This window comes from Xyrauchen texanus, chromosome 46 (genome assembly GCF_025860055.1).
Source record: "Xyrauchen texanus isolate HMW12.3.18 chromosome 46, RBS_HiC_50CHRs, whole genome shotgun sequence".
Classification (NCBI taxonomy): domain Eukaryota; kingdom Metazoa; phylum Chordata; class Actinopteri; order Cypriniformes; family Catostomidae; genus Xyrauchen; species Xyrauchen texanus.
This window is the reverse complement of record NC_068321.1, coordinates 857,703-878,272: the sequence shown is the minus strand read 5'-3', so window position 1 is coordinate 878,272 and position 20,570 is coordinate 857,703. Positions and strand designations below refer to the sequence as shown.

Genomic DNA, 20,570 nt, shown 5'->3' with positions numbered 1-20,570 from the left:
ACTTTGTTTGCAATAATTGAATTCTAAATGTTTCTATTAGGGATGCACCAAAACCATTTGTTTGAAAGTCTGAACATGAAGCCTATATATATATATATATGTTTTTTTTTTTTCATTGTATGTGCACCTGCAATGAGGAATGGATTCTTTAGTGGATCTCATTTATGCTCACTTAAGTTGTGATAGGATATTACATTACTCAATTTAAATATTATTGTAATTTGTAATAAAGTATTATTGTTAATAACAATAAAATATATTATAATTTCATTTGTCATTTCTTATTCTTATTCTGTCTTAAAAAGACTTTGAATATAATCCACCAGTGATATTGACTACTTTAATGATGCTTTTTTGCTTCTTTAATGCCACATTGGAGCTAAACAGTAATGACAATGCAATTGTAAGTAATAAGCAAAACACATATATGTAAAGTAACACAAAATAAACAAAACAATAAATGACAAAATCTAGCAGTTAAAAAGAATGTTGGCAACCTGCCACACACAATCCTGTTAAACTGGGCCTTTAAACAGCTTAAATTCAAACAAAACACTCCCTCTTTTCCATATAGCTGACCCTCTATAATGATATAACTGTGTTGTACAGAAGTAAATAATTATACAAAGTATGTGTACAGTTTTAATAAAATCTGTCTATCAATATTCTTGTGAGTACCATTCAAATATGGCACACATCTATGTGTAAAATAATGTAATGTTTGCGTTGCGTGTTCCCTATAAAATGAGGTCTGGATTTTAGTGCTCAAAAATTATGAGACATGGCTATGTTACTATAAATATACAGTTTTGGTAACACTTTATAATAAGGTTCCATTTGTTAACATTAGTTAACGACATTAGTTAACATTACTAACAGCATTTATTAATCTTGGATCATGTTTGTTTCAACATAAGTAATACATTTTTAAAATCAAAATTTGTTTGTTAAAAAAAGTTAATGCTCTATGAACTAACATGAACTAACAATGAACAATGGATTTTAATTAACTAACATTAACAAACATGAATAATTGCTTTTAAAATTGTTGTTTATGATTCCTAATGCATTAACTAATGTTAACGAATAGAACCTTATTGTAAAGTGTTACTGATATATTTATAAGTCCTTATTTATGAGGTCAGCTTTTTTTGTCCAGCGACTGCAACTGATCCAGTAACTGCTGACTCTGATATGAGGTATAACATTTCCTCTGGCCTCCCCCTACAACTTATGGGAACATGTGCTTATTTTTTAATGCACATTAGAGGATTAGTACATGTTAATTTACCATGAACTGATCTATCTATTGATCTGTATGTATTATACCTTTATCAAATAATTAAAAAATTAAAAGTAATAGTAAATGGCAAATATTGCACATTCATTATTAAACACAGGGTAATAAAGAGCTCTATAAGCTTCGAAAAATAAATAATGATACATGCCCCACTCACTTGAAATTTGCCATGAAAAACCACATCTCTAAAGAAGTGTCTTTGTTTGCAGATGTTTTGAGTTGGAGATGAACCACTTTTATTCTCGGATAAATCCATCTCCCAACCATGCAAGAAATCCCCAACCTGTTCTCACTCTCAGTCTTATTCTTGAACTCTGTTTTCTGTCTGTCTGTTGGTTCCTTCTGTCTTTCAGAATGAAGCAAGCCTAAAGTCACCAACTGATCCATGTTGTTACTTGAGATCAGTGAGACGTGCCAAGGGCTAATATTAGACTAAACTATAAATTCATATATATATATATATATATATATATATATATATATATATATATATATAAAATCCTCCAAGATGCCCTCACTCAAGTCCTCACTCATATGCATTGCTTTTGGGAGCATAGGTCAGTTCATTGAGGATAAATTGTTTTAAATCACCATTAATTATGAACTCACAAAGTCTTTGTAAAATAATGAAGTGGCGTAATCATACTTATAGATGTGTGATCCCTGTTGTGGTTTAATAACATACTATGTGGTCTGGGCAGCTCAGCGACTGTTGACGCTGAATGCCACCTTTGGAGTCGTGAGTTTGAATCCAGGGCGTGCTGAGTGAATCCAGCCAGGTCGCCTAAGCAACCAAATTGGCCCGGTTGCTAGGGAGGGTAGAGTCACATGAGGTAGCCTAATCATGTTCGCAATTAGTGGTTGTCGCTCTCAGTGGGGTACGTGGTAAGTTGTGCGAGGATCGCAGAGAGTAGCATGAGCCTCCAAATGTTGTGAGTCTCCGCGTTGTCATGCACAACGAGCCACGTGATAAGATGCGCAGATTGACGGTCTCAGAAGTAGAGGCAACTGAGACTTGTCCTCCACCACCTGGATTGAGGTGAGTAACCGCGCCATCATGAGGACCTACTAAGTAGTGGGAATTGGGCATTCCAAATTGGTTGAAAAGAGGATAAAATAATAGCAAATATACTATAGAAAAGCCTATATTTTCAGTAACTTTTAGTGCACCAAGGAGTTAAACACTTAAGTCAAATATATTGCTATATATGCTATATATTGCTAGATATTTGTATATCAAGGAATCATGTACCATACCTGCTGCCACATGGAGTGGACTGGCTAGACATTCTAAAGAGTTAAAGAAGAGACTTACTATCGCATCTTGGAGGTCATAGCCAATATCTTCTATGGCTTTGATATTGATGATGTTCACTTCCTTTTCTTTGCTTGGTACAGAAGGGTACTGTTCATTTTTCATTATGGCAGTCTGTAATGGAAGCATTGAGGTTCAGGTAGATTGTGTTAACCTGTAGATGAAAAGCAATATGAAATACATTTTGCTGTAAACTGTATCAGTTATCAGTATCAGTAACAAAATCACGATAATGCTTAAGAATGTACTTATTCCTCTTTATATACAAAAATGTACAGTATATTAAAATTATTAAGTAAACAAAACTGCTGTTTAGTGGAGGCTAATAACCATGTGCAAACTTCTGCAGAAAACTCAGATCAGAAACGCAGATTTGGGACATCCCACCCCTTGTGTGTTTTATTAAATATTTTAGCTAATTTGATAATACCTTTAGCAGAAAAAAGACTGTGGTACTCTCAACTACATTTAAGAAATGTTACCATATTTAAATCCATTCCACAGAATTCAGCAGAATTTTCAACAAAATCGGTCCAGAAAATGCCAAAATATCTGCACAAGTAATTTTCATTGATATATGAATTTGCCTTTTAAATAATTTTTAAATAAGAATGATAGATGTATGACAAAAAATGCGCTACAAATTCAGAAGTTAAATGCTCAGTTACACATAGAGGTGACATTAAAAAATGCATTTAAGACCAGGCTTCACTGATAATAATTTACTCAAGTAACCATGGAATTAGAAGATAAGAGGAGTTGAGTTACCACTAAAATTTGTGTCGCAATGACTGTCATTAAATCTCAATCCAACATAAACAACGCCTATTTTATCAAGGATGTCCAAACTACAGCCTACTCTGATGTGTCCCACAAGAGCTTAGAGAATTTAGAACAGAATTTGGCCCACTATTTGAAATACCTATTCTGAACACTGGGTGTCGCTATCACATATAGCTAAAACTCATAACCTCTAAAATAACCTCTAAAACTAAAAGTTCATAACCTCCACTAGTGCGTTCTCCTCACAGTCACAACCAGCTTCATCCACTGGCATAGTACAACAGGAGTTCATGCATGGAGAATATTAAGTGTGTGACATGCGAGCACACTCTCCTAGTATGTCCTCTGTGATGACACAATCATATATCGATATATCACCATCATTTTTGCTCATGATTTTGTATGAATACATTAGATCCCTGTATTGATATTTGTATCCAGCCATTTTTGTATTCATATCATGTCCAACATTTCAGTATTGAAGGAGCAGGTCATCTAAATCAATGCAACCTCTGAGAGCAATGTTTCTCAGCACTAGAGAGACTGAAACTGAACCCGCATAATTCACATTTGTCTCTGTCACGCATTTGGCACAGTTTCAGTCGCAATTCAGTTATGATATTGAACACTCTAATGTTAATACATGATGTTCCTAATAAGACAAAGATCAAAATCTAAATAAAATGTACTTTATAATGTTGAAATGTAGGAGAGGGAGAGAAAGCTACAGCCATATTAGCCTATTCTTTAAACACAGTAACAAAAAAGACAACAGAACAATCTACATGCTATTTACAAGTTTCCACACACCAATTAATAATAATAGTAATAATAATAATAATACAATAAAAAATGTAATCACATTAAATGTTCAAGTAGTAAATAGCAAACAGCCAAGCCAAACCATGTCACACATGCTACCATCTACCCTTGTTTTTTGATTGACTAACTATTTTTAAATCTGGCCAGTCGGGACCAAGTTACCTCATGGCCAGTCTGCATTGAATTTGCAATAGAAACGTCATGCTGTTACACACGCGTTCATCGATAACGCTTTCCATGTTCTGACGTGCATGGATACTAAAGTTACCTTGGGCTCAGCACTACATTTAGCAGCAAGCGGGACAGATTCATTTCTGCCCTATTGAGTCACAATTAGGGCTTGGTGCATTTCCATATTTGACCTCCCAATGGAAGAAATAAGGTGGGCTATGGAGTTCGGGTGGGCAGCACATTCTCTCCCGCACATGCTTGTATCACATTAACTGTAACTGAGTTTTCCGCTACATTACGAATAAAAAAAAACTTTTACTAAGCCTGCCTTTACATGTGTCAGTATTTTGAACAAATTTACAGCTGAACAAGTAAAATTATTGGCAGTCTATAATATGGATCTATGTTTTTATGAAGCAAAAAGGGCACATGTAGTGGATTAATACTTTAGCGGTCCCTGCCCCACCAGCACTTACAGTAGAGATGAGCTGTGACTGATTATTATGTATAATAATGTTATACATTTGACAGAAATCAATCTATAGAAGAAATAACTGTGGTCTATTGTGTCATTGGTTAATTAAATACTGTATTTGTTAACATGCACTGAATAAGTACACTAAAGAGCATTAAGAGTGATTAAACATAAAACATTAATGAGACAATGTAAAGATAATGTATTGGTGCCAATCGGGTAGCATCAACCCCTTTAGATAAAGGTGCACTCAGTAATTTTTTCTCATTTAAAAAGTTTAACTCCTAAAGAAATTAATTGTAATTTTGTAATATATGTATGACATCATCATTACATTTACATTTCAACTCTATAATACCTGGACTGCTCCATAATAAACTACAGGTAGGGGGTCTGGGTATCTCAGCGAGTATTGACGCTGACTACCACACCTGGAGTCATGATTTTGAATCCAGGGTGTGCTGAGTGACTCCAGCCAGGTCTCCTAAGCAACCAAATTGGCCCGGTTGCTAGGGAGGGTAGAGTCACATGGGGTAACCTCCTCGCGGTCACCAATTAGTGGTCCAATTAGTGGTTCTCACGCTTAATGGGGCGTGTGGTGATTTGTGCGTGGAACGCGGAGAGTAGCACGAGCCTCCGTATGCTGTGAGTCTCCGCGGTGTCATGCACAATGAGCCATGGTGCGTCGGCCCACCGGGAAAATGCCCGGTATGCCAGAATACCAGTACAACCCTGAACTACAGGTAGCACAAATTAGTCTGGACTGGAGGCCACCTAGAATGGGCAGCACTAGGGGCAGGCTACCGGGGCTTAAAGGTGCACTCAGTAATTGTCATCTTTGGTCTACACTGACATCTAGCGGCTTAGATACAGCATAATTTAAAATCAATAGTTTACAGTTTCAGGTGCCATTGTAGAAATTTGCAATTTACAATCAGCCAGGATTAATTTAATCCCTGTGCAAAAATGTCTAATAACAGGCAGTTACTGAGATTGAGTAGTAATCGGCTGGAAAATGGCAGATTCATGAGATTACCTTCTCCATGTAGAATAAAACAGCTTTTATAAGGTTACTGATATGACTGGAATCTTCATCTCATTTGAGTGGTTATGATATTATAAATAAGCTTTAAAATTACAATTAATTTATTTAGAAGTAAAACGTTTTAATTGAGGAATAAATTACTGAGGGCACCTTTTATGCCCCAAATGTTTTCAGTGAAGCCCTGAATGGTTTTACCATCTTGTGTTAATGTCAAAAGTACCAGTTTTTCACTATAAAGTTTATACCAAATATAAATATATTTTAATATTCAGTAATATATTATGATAGCGGCCTTTCTACAATATCGATATCTCTGTACCCACACTAGAAGAGCACTTACAACTTCTTATTGCAGGTGTGTGTGAATGGTCAAAATGCCCATGTTTGTAAGATAATGGAAACTGTGTTGAGTTAGTCTCTCAGCCCCAGCATCGAGTGCCCCACAGGAAGCACACACCCCCCCATCTCCCAAACTTCCTTGAGGACCCGGAAGGCTCCCAAGCGTTTCTGAGACGGACGACCCAGGGAACGAGACTTTTGCTCTGAGCTGGTAAGCAGACCACTCCATCCCCCAGTGGAGGGCCGGGAGGAGAATCCTCAGTTAAAGTTATTTTCTTTGCTGCACCCCTTCTGACTGCGGTACCCACATTCTCAATAATAGAGCAATTTCCTCTTTCCTCAGTCCCAGCAACCCGGATGCGGAGCTCTTGACTCCAGACCCACGACTGCTGCCCCCTGGCCATGTCTGACGAGTCCAGAGGATGCCTACACGGGCTCTCATCCTCGGTCACTAACCTGCCCCCTGCTGTGTGTGTGGAGCAAGGTAAGTGCTTCGAGTCTTCTCTCAGCACAGCCCACTTTCGGCAACGTCCGCTTTACCTCGGTCCATACCGAAGACGCCAACACCCTCTGTGCAGACATCGCGACCCTTTTACTCAAAGACGCAATAGAGCCAAGATGAAGAAATGTTTCTACAGCCCTTACTTCATCATACCCAAGAAAGGTGGCGGCTTACGACCGATCTTGGACTTGCGAGTTTTCAACCGGGCCTTACATAAACTCCCGTTCAAAATGCTAACGCAAAGACACATTATAACTTGCGTCCGGCATCTAGATTGGCTCGCAACGGGGTAGTCCTTAAGGACATGTACTTCCACGTCTCTATCTTGCCTCAACACCGACCCTTCCTACAGTTCGCGTTCGAAGGCCAGGCGTATCGGTACAAGGTCCTCCCATTCGGTATGTCCCTGTCCCTGTCGTAGAGGCAGCCCTTGCCCCGCTAAGGGAACTGGGCATTCACATACTCAATTACCTCGACGACAGGCTCATCCAAGCAGGCACCTCAACCGTCTAGGGCTTCAGGTCAACTGGGAGAAGAGCAAGCTCACTCCGGTTCAGAGCATCTCTTTTCTCTGCATGGAGTTAGACTCATTCGCGCCACTGGGGTTGATGCATATGAGACCGCTTCAGCACTGGCTTCAGACTCAATTCCGAGATGGGCATGGTGCCGCTGGACGTATTGTGTGTTCATCACCCTCGCCTGCCGCCAGACTTTCAACCCCTGGACAGACCTCTATTTTGTGCAGACAGGAGTTCGCAGAAAATAGTTCCTGGCAAGTTCCTGGCTGTAATCCTTGCCCTGTGGAGGTTTCTCCCGCTAATACGGGGCAAGCACGTCTTGATCCGATCAGACAGCACCGCTACAATAGCGTACATAAATCGTCAAGGCCGCATGTGCTCTCGTTATATGTCACAACTTGCCCGAGCAGTGACTCAAGTCGTTGCACGCCACTCACATCCCGGGCAACCTCAACACGACATGGGACGCGCTGTTGCGACAAGGTACGCTCAGCAGAGAATGGAGGCTCCACCCCCAGGCGGCAAAGCACAGATAGACCTTTTTGCTTCCCAAGAGACCGCCCATTGCCCGCTTGCCCATTTACCTCCCCCCAACCTGGGCAGGTGGTGGTCTCCGCGGGGTCTTTTCCCCCTGAAAGAATAGGAGTTGGAAAAGAAAGCCTTCCCCGATGTCGATAGCGATAACGTTAAGATGGCCCCAGCCCCTTTTAACTCTATGCGAGGAACATAGAGAGAGAAAAGGTGTGGCTGGAGCGGCCTGCTTCCATGCTTGGCATGTCGCTTTGTTCCCTCCCTTCGGGGTGCCGGGAACCTAAAAAAGTTTATGACGATTTTATGGGGCGTTGGGGAAGGGTATGTGCAGTCTGACACAGCCTGTCGCTTTGGCATGCAACTGCCTGCCCGCACCTGCTTCAGCAGCGCACATACATGGTTCAGCGCATGGCGTGATTGAATAGGGACCCCTAGTGTCGCTTCACTCACACACAAAATCTATAGGAAGTGAATGGGAAATATATATATATTTTTGTTTGTCAAATAAAAATCAATAAATCAGACACAATGTAGAACACAACCACACATAAATGAAGGGTTATGATTATAAAACATCCACAAAGCAGGAAACACATGCACGCACGCACACACACACACACACCCACGCATACATACAGGGTTTTTTGACTATATTAGTGATCTCTCATTGACTTCCACTGATTTCATAACAGGCTAACAATATTTTCTATTTCCAAACTACGCCTAAACCTAACCATCACACAAACATGTGCACATCACTACATTTGAAGATCAATATCATCTGACACATTTATGAGCTTTATTTAATTTTTTATGAAGACATTTGGCCCTCACACATATAGACAAACCTATTCACACACACCAAGCATACCACACAGGTCGAATTCTGAGTCTGACCCCTGTGTGACAAAGTTTATTCTGGAATTTTGATGATTTATGTTTGAAATAATTGACAGGTAACACAATAATAACTCTTTCTTTGTAGCACAGTCAGATTTGGCTGAAGCAGAAGAACTCTAATGAAGCTATGCAAAATACAGTATTGTGTACAGTAAAATGCGTCAATTTTAACACAACAAATTATTCAGTAAAAGTTCAATATTTTTACTTTTGATATATAGATTCCAATATTTGTGTAATCCCTTGCATATTGAATAAATAAATAATAATAAAAACAGGTGTTTGTTCATCTGTTGCTCAAACAGAAGGGAGACTTTTTTATGCACGATCTTCTGCTACCTGGGATTTATAAAGGAAAGTTTGTGCAGGTTCTGCCATACGTATGGTTCTATAAATCTGAAAAAATCTAGGTTACTGTTGTAACCTCTGTTCCCTTTTTAGAGGGAACGAGATGTGTTGAGTGAAGCGACACTAGGACACACTGGGGGGACTTTCTTGAAGGCCTCGGTTACCTCTGAACATGAGAAAAGGCCAATGACAAAAAAAGTAGGGAATCGTGCATCTGTCCATTCAGGTTTTGCACTGAGGAGCCGAGAGTAAGATTCTGCCATAGCAGTGGCTCGGTTCAGCATTGTGGCCAAGGGGACACAACGTCTCATTCCCTCCATGAGGGAACAGAGGTTACAACAGTAACCTAGATGTTCCCCGTCACAGTGAAATGAGACAATGTTCTTCCGGTTCTACCCGGGGCAGTTCTACCCGGGGCAGTGGTGGCTCAGTGGTGGCTCAGTGGCAGTGGTGGCTCAGTGGTTGAGGCTCAGGGTTACTGACCAGAAGGTCAGGGGTTCAAGCCCCAGCACAACCAAGATGCACTGTTGGGCCCTTGAGCAAGGCCCTTAACCCTATCTGCTCCAGGGGTGCTGTATCATGGCTGACCTTGCACTCCAGCTTAGCTGGGATATGTGAAAACTAATACATTTCACTGTATATATGCAAAAAACTGTGTGTATAATGTGTGACCAAAATAAAGGATTCTATTCTATTCAGTACCATGGTGCTACATAAATCAACATAGGACAAACACAGAACCACATGAGACTGCTAGAAAGGAAGAACATCCAGGGAGTGCAAATCTAGAGGATTCTCCTGGGGAATAAAGTGACAATGAATTAAAGTTCAACTCTGGACATGTGCAAAAGTTGGATGGTGTACAGGTGTGTGTGTGTCAGTCCAGTCCCTATTGCTTCGGTACCTCTTGACAGATGGCAGGAGGGTGAAGAGTTTGTGTGAGGGGTGTGTAGGGTCATCCACAATGCTGGTTGCTTTGCGGATGCAGCGTTTTATGTAAATGTCTTTGATGGAAGGAAGAGAGACCCCTATGATCTTCTCAGCTGTCCTCACTATCCTCTGCAGGGCTTTGCGGTCCGAAACGGTGCAAGCCCCAAACCAGGCAGTGACGCAGCTGCTCAGGATGCTCTCAATAGTCCCTCTATAGAATGTAGTGAGGATGGGGGGTGGGAGATGTGCTTTTCTCAGCCTTCGAAGAAAGTAGAAATGCTGCTGGGCTTTCTTGGTAATAGAGCTGGTGTTGAGGGACCAGGTTGAGGGACCAGTTCTCCGCCAGGTGAACACCAAATAATTTGGTGCTCTTGACGATCTCCACAGATGCTGAGGAATGATTGTGTTGAATGCTGAGCTGAAGTCTATGAACACCATTCAAACGTATGAGTCCTTTTAACTTGGTGGGTGAGGGCCAGATGGAGGGTGGTGGCGATGGTGTCGTCTGTTGAACGGTTGTGACGATACACGAGCTGCTGTGGGTCTAGTGAAGGGGGCAACTGGGTCTGAATGTGCCTCATAACGAGCCTCTCGAAGCACTTCATGATGATGGGTGTGAGTGCGACGGGACGGTAGTCGTTGAGGCAGGACACTGAAGACTTCTTTGGCGATGGTGGTGGCCTTGAAGCTCGTTGGAACGACGGCACTTCTCAGAGAGATGTTGAAGATGTCGGTAAGAACATCTGCCAGCTGGTCTGCACATCCTCTAAGCACTCTGCCAGGAATGTTGTCTGGTCCAGCAGCCTTCCGTGGGTTGACTCTACGTAGAGTTTTTCTCACATCGGCTGAGGTAAGACAGAGCACCTGGTCGTTGGGAGGAGGGGTGGTGTTCCTCGCCACCACGTCTTTCTGCACCTCAAACCGAGCTTAGAGGTCATTCAGCGCATCTGGAAGAGAGGCATCTTTGTCACAGGCAACTGATGTTGTCCTGTAGTTGGTGATGGCCTGGAAGCCCTGCCACATGTGCCACATGTCACCGCTGTCCTGGAAGTGACTATGGATTCTCTGTGCATGTGCGTGCTTTGCCTCTCTGATGGCCTGGGACAGTTTGGCCCTAGATGTTCTTAGGGCTGCCTTGTCACCTGCTCTGAAGGCAGAGTCTCGGGTCCTCAACAGCGCACGCACCTCCACAGTCATCCACGGCTTCTGGTTGGAGCGTGTGGTGATGGCCTTGGAGAAAGTGACATCATCAATGCACTTGCTGATGTAGATGATCACTGATGCTGTGTATTCCTCCAAGTTGGTAGAGTCGCCATATGTTGCAGCCTCCCTGAACATGTGCCAGTCAGTACAATCAAAACAGTCCTGAAGAGCAGAGATGGCTCCTGCTGGCCAGGTTTTCACCTGCTTCTGAAGCAGTTTTGTGCACCCGATAAGTGGTCTGTATGCTGGAATTAGCATAACAGAGATGTGGTCTGAGTAGCCGAGGTGGGGCCCTGGCTCCGCCAGGTACGCGCCTGGGATGTTTGTGTAAACAAGATCAAGCGTGTTCACCCCTCTCGTTGCAAAGTCCACATACTGATGGAATTTAGGGAGCACTGTCTTGAGATTTGCATGGGTGAAATCTCCAGCGACAATAAACAGTCCATCAGAGTGAGCGTTCTGCAGTTCACTAATAGCCCCATACAGTTCACAGAGTGCTTCCTTAATATTAACGCTGGGGGTAATGTAAACTCCGGTTATTATGACAGTGGTGAATTCCCGTGGTAAATAAGAAGTTCTGCATCTAACAGTCACAAGCTCCAACAGCGAAGAGTGGTAGCTAGAGACTAGCACAGGGTTCTTGCACCATTCCATCCAGTTCTGTGGATGGAAATGCCTTGTTGATGAGAGAGGTCAACAGAGAATGGACAAACTGGTTAGAACTGACAAAGTCTACGGTAACTCAGATAACTGCCCTGTACAATTGTGGTGAGAAGAATAGCGCCTCATAATTCTGAGATGCAGGTTTGCGCTGTTTTGGCAGCAGGAGGAGGACCTACACAATATTAGGCAGGTGGTTTTAATGTTGTGGCTGATTGGTGTATATCCAATGCATAACATGTGACAATATCTAGAAATTAAGTTTGTTAGAACATGAGCTTATAGAGATCAGCCAATACATGGAGCACTGAAGCCATCTACTGAACATACAGTAGTTGTTATTTCATGTAATTGTTTTATTTCAGCAGATGTCACCAAAGACCCCAAAGCATGACAAATTTTGATGTTTTGACACTCTTTCAATTTACTGAAATGAAGGTATTAATTGAAATGAAGATAACATAAATTTGCTTATTTTGTGAAAACTTTTGACCAGCGAACACCACAAGTGTGACACAAACAAACAGCGTACAAGTGATGTTTTACTATTTTATGGGTAAATTGAGAGTTTGGTGTTATCATAACAAACTATTTTGCTATAGACATGCGTTTCTAACCATCATGCATGTTATGAAATATGACATTGTAAGAAATAATCAGCTAGTAAAACCATTTCAATAATCAGAGGACAAGTACTTGTTTTATTTATTTGTGTTCTTATTATTATTTTAAGACCATTGATGTTTAACACCATATTAATACACTGTAAAATGTAATAAGTTGACTTAACTTAAAAAAAAAATGTGAGGAAACCAATTACCTTAAAAAAATAAAGTAAATATTTGTATTTATCTCAAGTAAAGTGGACTATTCCTAGTTCACTTTACATGAGCCAAATAAGTAAATTTACTGCCAAACAAGTGCATTTGCAATCTATTACAATATTACTATCAACAAAATGTAGTTAAGTAGTCAAGTCATTATAATTATTTGCATTGCACTTTCCACAAAACACATCGTTTTAAATCAGCTTTGTAATAGCGTACAAATCAAAGACATAGTGTTCTTTGAACGAACATTTGGGTTTGACGAGGAGACGGAACTAAACAACCTGAAAAATTGACGATAGAGAACAATATCATATTGTGTTTGCGTATAAATAAGTAAAACAATCAACATTTCCTTCAGCAACCTACAAATGTTCTTCAATGAGACAGAGCACACAGAGCCAGTGAACATTCCGTTAAAATGTATTATACTTATAATAGGTTCATTTGACAAATTGATATTAAGTTTCGAACAAACAAAAATCAATTAGACTGCAGAGTTTTCTCCATGTCACATATTCTCTAACGAGGAAACATATAAAACGAATGCGTGTTATCAAACTCGCAGCACGAATTTTACAGTTTAATCAAACTTCACAAACTGCTCCTGTTAATCTCTAAAGATGAATTAAGATGCAAACGACATCTCTTATTTTCATATGTTATTCTAAACTGTTTAAACAGCTAGCCTATAAACGCACGTTACATCACGTGCGTAATATGTGAAATTATAAGACAAAATAGAAAAAGAAAAGTTACAAAAAAAGTCACAAAGATAATGTAAAGTTATAGCTTGAAGTGATTTTTGAAGAAATATAAATGTATGTTTAACGATACCTCAGAAAAAAGAGTCAAATGTGATCCTGAACTCCTGCTACAGTTTACGTGTGAAGTGGGTTCGCGTGAGAAGACATCACTGTCCCGCGCGCTCTTCACGCGAATAAGAGAGCGTGCGGACTGCTGCTTTTCTTCAGAGAGCGCGATATCTATCTATCTATCTATCTATCTATCTATCTATCTATCTATCTATCTATCTATCTATCTATCTATCTATCTATCTATCTATCTATCTATCTATCTATCTGTCTGTCTGTCTGTCTGTCTGTCTGTCTGTCTGTCTGTCTGTCTGTCTGTCTGTCTGTCTGTCTGTCGTATTTTGCCTGAGAGAGTCTAATGTGTTATTAATTTAACTGAGTATGATGCTCTCTTGAGCGGTTTAATTCCTCAGAGATCTGACCCTGCATGAAACAGACCGTGGGAAGAACATCACATTCCATGTTAGAATTTGAAACATTTAAACAAGCTCTTAGAAAAGGTGACAGGATGATAAAGTCAATTCAGTGTTGCTGATGTTGTTTTATTTAAAACATCTGCTCCTAAAAAAATATATTTACCATTAAAAGCACTGTAACAAATATAACAAACATTTGGGTTTTTAATTGTTAACGTAGGCTATTCAGAATCAGAATCAGCTTTATTGCCAAGTATGCTTACACATACAAGGAATTTGTCCTGGTGACAGAAGCTTCCAGTGTACAACAATACAAACAATACCAAAAACAGCAGCAAGACATATGTAATTAAAACAAAAAACAAAAAAGAATACAATATAAATAATTATACATATACGTACATACACTCACCTTCATACATACCCACATACACACGTAATGCAAATCTATTACAATCTGAAGAACAAAAAACAGTATATTATGTACAGAGCAATGTAAGTAATGGCAGAAGTGGATATGTTGGATAATATAAATAGAATTAAACTGTGTATTGCACATAATTATTGCTCAATGGGGCAATTTAATTGTTCATTAGATGGATGACCTGAGGGAAAAAACTGTTCCTGTGTCTGACGGTTCTGGTGTTCAGAGCTCTGAAGCGCCAGCCAGAAGGGAACAGTTCAAAAAGCTAGTGGGCAGGGTGAGTGGTGTCCAGAGTGATTTTACCAGCCTTTTTCCTCACTCTGGAAGTGTATAGTTCTTGAAGGGGGCAGGGGCAACCAATAATCCTCTCAGCAGACCGAACTGTCCTTTGTAGTCTTCTGATGTCTGATTTCATAGCTGCACCAAACCAGACAGTTATTGAAGTGCAGAGGACAGACTCAATGACTGCTGAGTAGAACTGTTTCAGCAGCACTGGTGGCAGGTTGAACTTCCTCAGCTGGTGAAGGAAGTACAACCTCTGCTGGGCCTTTTTCACAATGGAGTCGATGTGTATCTCCCACTTCAGGTCCTGTGAGATGGTAGTGCCCAGGAACCTGAATGACTCCACTGCTGCCACAGTGCTGTATAGAATGGTGAGGGGGGTCAATGTTGGGGTGTTCCTCCTAAAGTCCACAATCATCTCCACTGTTTTGAGCGTGTTCAGCTCCAGGTGGTTTTGACTGCACCAGTGAGCCAGCCGTTCAACCTCCTTTCTATATGCAGACAAATCATCATCTCTGATGAGGCCGATGACAGTGGTGTCATCTGCAAACTTCAGGAGCTTGACAGAGGGGTCCTTGGTGGTGTAGTTATTGGTGTACAGGGAGAAGAGTAGTGGGGAGAGCACACATCCCTGGGGGGCACCAGTTCTGATGGTACAGGTGGTGGAAGTGAATTTTTCCTGCCTCACAAGCTGCTGCCTGTCCGTCAGAAAGCTGGTAATCCACTGACAGGTAGAGGTGGGAACAGGGAGTTGGTTTAACTTAGTCCGGAGTATATCTGGGATGATTGTGTTGAAAGCCGAGCTGAAGTCCACAAAAAGGATCCTTGCGTATGTCCCCGGTCTGTCCAGATGTTGCAGGACGTGATGCAATCCCATGTTGACTGCATCATCCACAGTCCTGTTTGCTCAATAAGCAAATTGAAGGGGATCTAGAAAGGGTCCAGTGATGTCCTTCAGGTGGGCCAACACCAGTCTCTCAAATGACTTCATGACCACAGATGTCAGGGCGACAGGTCTGTAGTCATTAATTCCTGTGATTTTAGGTTTCTTAGGGACATGGATAATAACTGAGCGTTTGAAGCAGCATGGGACTTCACACTGCTCCAGATCCATTGAAGATCTGAGTGAAGATGGGGGCCAGTTGGTTAGCACAGGAACAAAGGCACGCTGGTAAGATGCCATCTGGGCCTGGAGCCTTCCTTGACCTTTGCTTCCAAAAGACACGGCACACATCGTCTTCACAGATCTTGAGTGCAGGTTGTGTAGCAGGAGGGGGTAGGAGGGGGGTTGCAGGAGGTGTTAACGGTTGTGTGAAATGAAGGTCCGAGTGCATGTGGGGTGTAAAATTGGGCCTTTCAAATCTGCAATAGAACACATTCATGTGTCATACAAAATTAAACTGGATTTCAAATAATCTGATTATTACTGTTTTTCTCAGTCGCTTTGGTACATTTCTCAGATCACAACTGAAATTCTCAAAACTACTTGTTCAACCTCCACATCATCTGTGCACATCATAAAAGCTCATTCTTTTTAACAAATTGCCAATAATTTGGTACATTCATGCAATTACAATTGTCTGCTGTTTCCTACATTATCATTTGCTATATTTATAAAATTCATGTTGATCAAAATATATTATACTGGTTCTCTGTTGAATAGTCTTACCCCCTAAAACATCTAGGCATTAGTTAATTGCATAAGTCATTAACTGCAAAATGGTTGAACCAGTTGTCATACTGTAATCTGTCAAGCATATTTTCCATACATTTCTATTAGTCTTTTTTTGTAAATGTGAATCCTGTCCAATCTCCTGCCAACAATATCCCACATGCAGTAATGTGTAACTTTGCACTGTTGAAATTGATATATGCCATACAGAAAAAGTGCAGCCTTGTGCATTTTCAATCATTGTCATCAAAACCATAGCCATAGTTTACATCAGAAATACTGACAGTGTACACTGTTATATTGACAACATGGCTAAGCATTTAGACTATCTTGTTTGTAAAAAGTTTGTAATATGTTCATTTACATTAATATTTACTTTTGAGAGATCAACGATTTTGAGCACGTTACCTGCTTTTGCAGGTAATCCATTGTGTGATTGATTTCCATTGTGCAAATTGTTTCGAGAAATGCACTTACTGGTTTGCAAATGTTAAAGATGATTAGAGAAATGTACCAAAGCGATTGAGAAAAACAGTAATTAATATATAAATAAATGTAGCCTACTTTATCTGCTAAAGCCACTACAAGTGGTAGACTAGAGCTAAACTGAGGAGTTCTGGTGAGGACTGGCTGATTATGCTACCAATACATACTGTGAGATGTATCCTGTCTTGGGAACATATGACAAGGTAATGTCTTACCACTGGGTGGCAGTATAACCAAATATATTTTATAATAGAATAGAATAGAATAGAAAAGTGCGTTACAACTGTATGCCACCTTTTGTGGATACCATATAAATTTCATTGGGAGAGCTGTAAATGTATTGTAAATTGCCTGTTGAAAAATGGTCTGTGTCTTCTTTTATAAAACAGAAATTTTAGTGTAGTAAACGCCACTCATATTTCAATCCAAAAGGATAGTTTAGTGTAATACATGTTGAAGATTAGTGGACAGGTGCTCAGTTAATTAAGTTATGAGCTGATTCCTCACACAAGCAGTTTAGTCAGCACACTGAAATCCCCTCCACTAAAGGATTAGTTCACCCAAAAATGATAATTCTCTCATGATTGACTCATCTTTAAGCCATCCCAGATGTGTATCTCTTTCCCTCTTTAGCAGAACCGAAATGAAGATTTTTATGAGCACCTGTTCAGCTCTGTAAGAAAGCAAATGGGTGCCATAACACTGCTGGCTGTTTGACAGCCTAAAAGTCATATTTTGGCAACATATATGTAATCCACACAACTCCAGTCAATCATTTAATGTATTCTGAAGCAAATCGATAGGTTTGTAAAAATGTTTTTGATAATTATTAACTTTTAATAAACTTTTGATAAACTTTTTACTTTTAAAAAACACTTCCCGATAACAGTCGACCCATCACAGAGCTTTTTCGTGATGTAAGCGCAATGGCTTGCTCACACGAGAAGTCAGAAGCACGTACTTTTTTTATACAACAGAGGAACGAATGTCATGTTAGAGTTAGGTAATTTCAAACAGCAGTGGGCGGAGCAATGATTTAAAATTAAAAAACATTTTAATAACAGATTTTTTTTCTTACACAAACCTATCAGTTTGCTTCAGAAGACATTAATTGATCGACTGGAGTCTTGTGGATTACTTTTATGCTGCCTAAATATGACTTTTGGGCCACCAAACAGCCAGCAGCCTGATAGCACCCATTCACTTGGATATACAGAGCTGAAATGTGCTTATAAAATTCTTAATTTTGCTTCTGCTGAAGAAGAAAATACATGCACATCTGGGTTGGTTTACTGTAAAGGTGAGTAAATCATTAGAGAATTATCAATTTTGGGTAAACTAATCCTTTAACATCCATAAAAAAGAACAGTCTCTGGTCTCCCCTAGTAGAAGGGCTCTGGTATAACACCCTCTACACTGGACACTACCAATCACACGTTGCCACACGATGCGCTGCAACGGTTTGTGGCTTTCACTGGATGCATTTAAGAAAACAAACTAGGCTTCAAATAACATGCAGCTAACAGGAACCAATCAGCCTTGAGGCTTGAGCAACAGTTAAATCAGTGAATACATGCCTCTTACTTCAATTTGGATGGAAATCCATTGGTATACAAATAGACCTACTTATTATGTCATTATTAATATAAGGTTATTACAGACCCACTAAGAAAGACAAACACATACAGACAAATAATAAGAAAACTTGAGCAATTGGCCCAGAGTGCTGATAAATGCTTGATGCATCTGATTGCTGCACAATGATAACTGCCTGGAATTGTTTACTTTGTGATCATTAGGATCAGTTTCTCTTACCATAATCCAAATTCTTTCTTGATTTTCATTTTAGAGTGAACTATCAGACACACAGATAAAAAATAATAATTATATATTGTTCAAACAAAATTGAAATTTAAGGAGAGTAGCTTGTGTGATTAAAAAAAAGTAATTATTAGACTATGGTAGCAATAAAATAAGTTATATATGCAAATGTATCCAAATATTAATATGTGAGAATCTGCTGAGAGCACAGACACATCCCTTGAAAATGTAAAGAAGGCACACTCTACTGAGTTTTATCTTAACTTCCAAAAACCTTTCAAGCTGGCACTGTCAATGTTGTAAGGACCCCATGCAGTAGGATGGCCTATGATGCCAGGTTCAAGCGCAGGATTTTGCAGCATTCAGTAATACACTTGTTTATTGTTTAATAAACAACAGTCAGTTCCGGGCCTCAAATCTGATTGGATGAGAGATGTTCCTTGAGTGCTGATGTCTCAGAACAGTAGTACTCAGACAATTCAGTCTTTGTATCACTCCTTTGATGTTTGTGGCATTCTAAACAAAAGCGTAACAGCAGTACAGATGTGTAAAAGAGCTAGATATGTCTTTTCATTTTTTAACTGCAACATTAAAGATTTAAGCCAGCAGGAGGCGACAAAAGACCATTTTGTTATAGGTGGGTTGAACTGACATTCATTTGAGCCTCTCACTACTTGATCACTTGGATTACTACAAGACTACATCTGGGAAATACAGTTAAACTAACAGCTTCAGCATTAAGGATTACCACAGCGAGAGACAGAGCAGACGAAGTAATCACACATACTCAAGGTGCTTACCTCCTGGAGTTTCCACATTGGGAGCAGAATGCAAATGTAACAAATGTAACAAATCTAACTCTGAAGATTAGCAATAGAGCTAAACAGCTATAGCTTTACTGTTCATATCTGCTTGGGAAGCACGACAGACGCAGGTAATCACACACACTAAATCGCTCTCTCTCTCTCTCTCTCTCTCTCTCTCTCTCTCTCTCTCTCTCACACACACACACACATCCTTGTTTCTTCAATAACTTGTTAAAACGACATTCTTGGATGCCATGCAAGAAGCAGATGTGTAAAGACGAGCTCTGCGCACTTTGCTAGATTTTAAATTATTTTGATATTATAATTTGGTGAGATTCGATACACCCAGTTACATTCTTGCTCTTTGAGGTAACATGGCAAAGAATTCAAAATCCTCAGACTTTGGAGACATTAAAAGACACTTTCAAGCTGAGGCCTCTGACGGCCCTGCATTTACATTTACATTTACATTTGGCAGACGCTTTTATCCAAAGCGACTTACAGTGCACTTATTACAGGGACAATCCCCCCGGAGCAACCTGGAGTTTAGTGCCTTACTCAAGGACACAATGGTGGTGGCTGTGGGGATGGAACCAGCAACCATTTGATTATGTTAACCTTCGTAATAACTTTCCTTCTCAGAGAATTGACCCTTTGAAATACAGATATTATACTATTTTGTTGCAGAAAGTGGAGTTTTGATTATTCAGGTTAAGACATTGTTAGAAATAAAAGTCTTCTAAATCACAGCAGTGCCTTTTTCTCTCCGTCTTTTATTGAGTCGTGAATGAATCAATACAAAGCATTGAGTCCAACATTGGGGAGCGAACAAATATGCAGCTCAGCTCAGCTTTTCCAATATGTGGCATGCAAAGATATACTACAATAGTAAAAGGGGAGTTCTCATCACTAACCAATCAGAGCAAACATTACCTCATATCAATATCACATAACAATTCCATATGGCAAAAGTTCCTTGTGAGCCGATCAGACCTATATGGTATACTCCGTCTGTTCTGGAGAGCCCGTCGGACCGTTTGCCATACACACTAATACAATATACACACACACACAGACAGAGTGAGGAGGAGGCTCAGCTCAACTCCATGCTGATATGAAAAAGATGTTTGATAATGCACACACAGTATTTCTTTCTTGGACACAGCTGAGATAGAAATA

The 20,570-nt window shown here is 40.1% G+C and overlaps 1 protein-coding gene across 1 annotated transcript in view; it reads right to left on the bottom strand.

Annotated features, from left to right (window-relative positions):
* LOC127637937 (anoctamin-1) overlaps positions 1-13,584 on the bottom strand; it is a 147,472-nt gene extending 133,888 nt beyond the window's left edge. Inside the window, exons 1-2 of the mRNA XM_052119208.1 lie at positions 13,507-13,584; positions 2,616-2,769 (exon numbers count right to left, since the gene is read on the bottom strand). Of these exons, the coding sequence (XP_051975168.1) occupies positions 2,616-2,744 (129 nt within the window). The 5' untranslated portion in view covers positions 2,745-2,769; positions 13,507-13,584. The remainder of the gene's footprint in view (positions 1-2,615; positions 2,770-13,506) is intronic.
* Between the last annotated feature and the right edge of the window lie 6,986 nt (positions 13,585-20,570).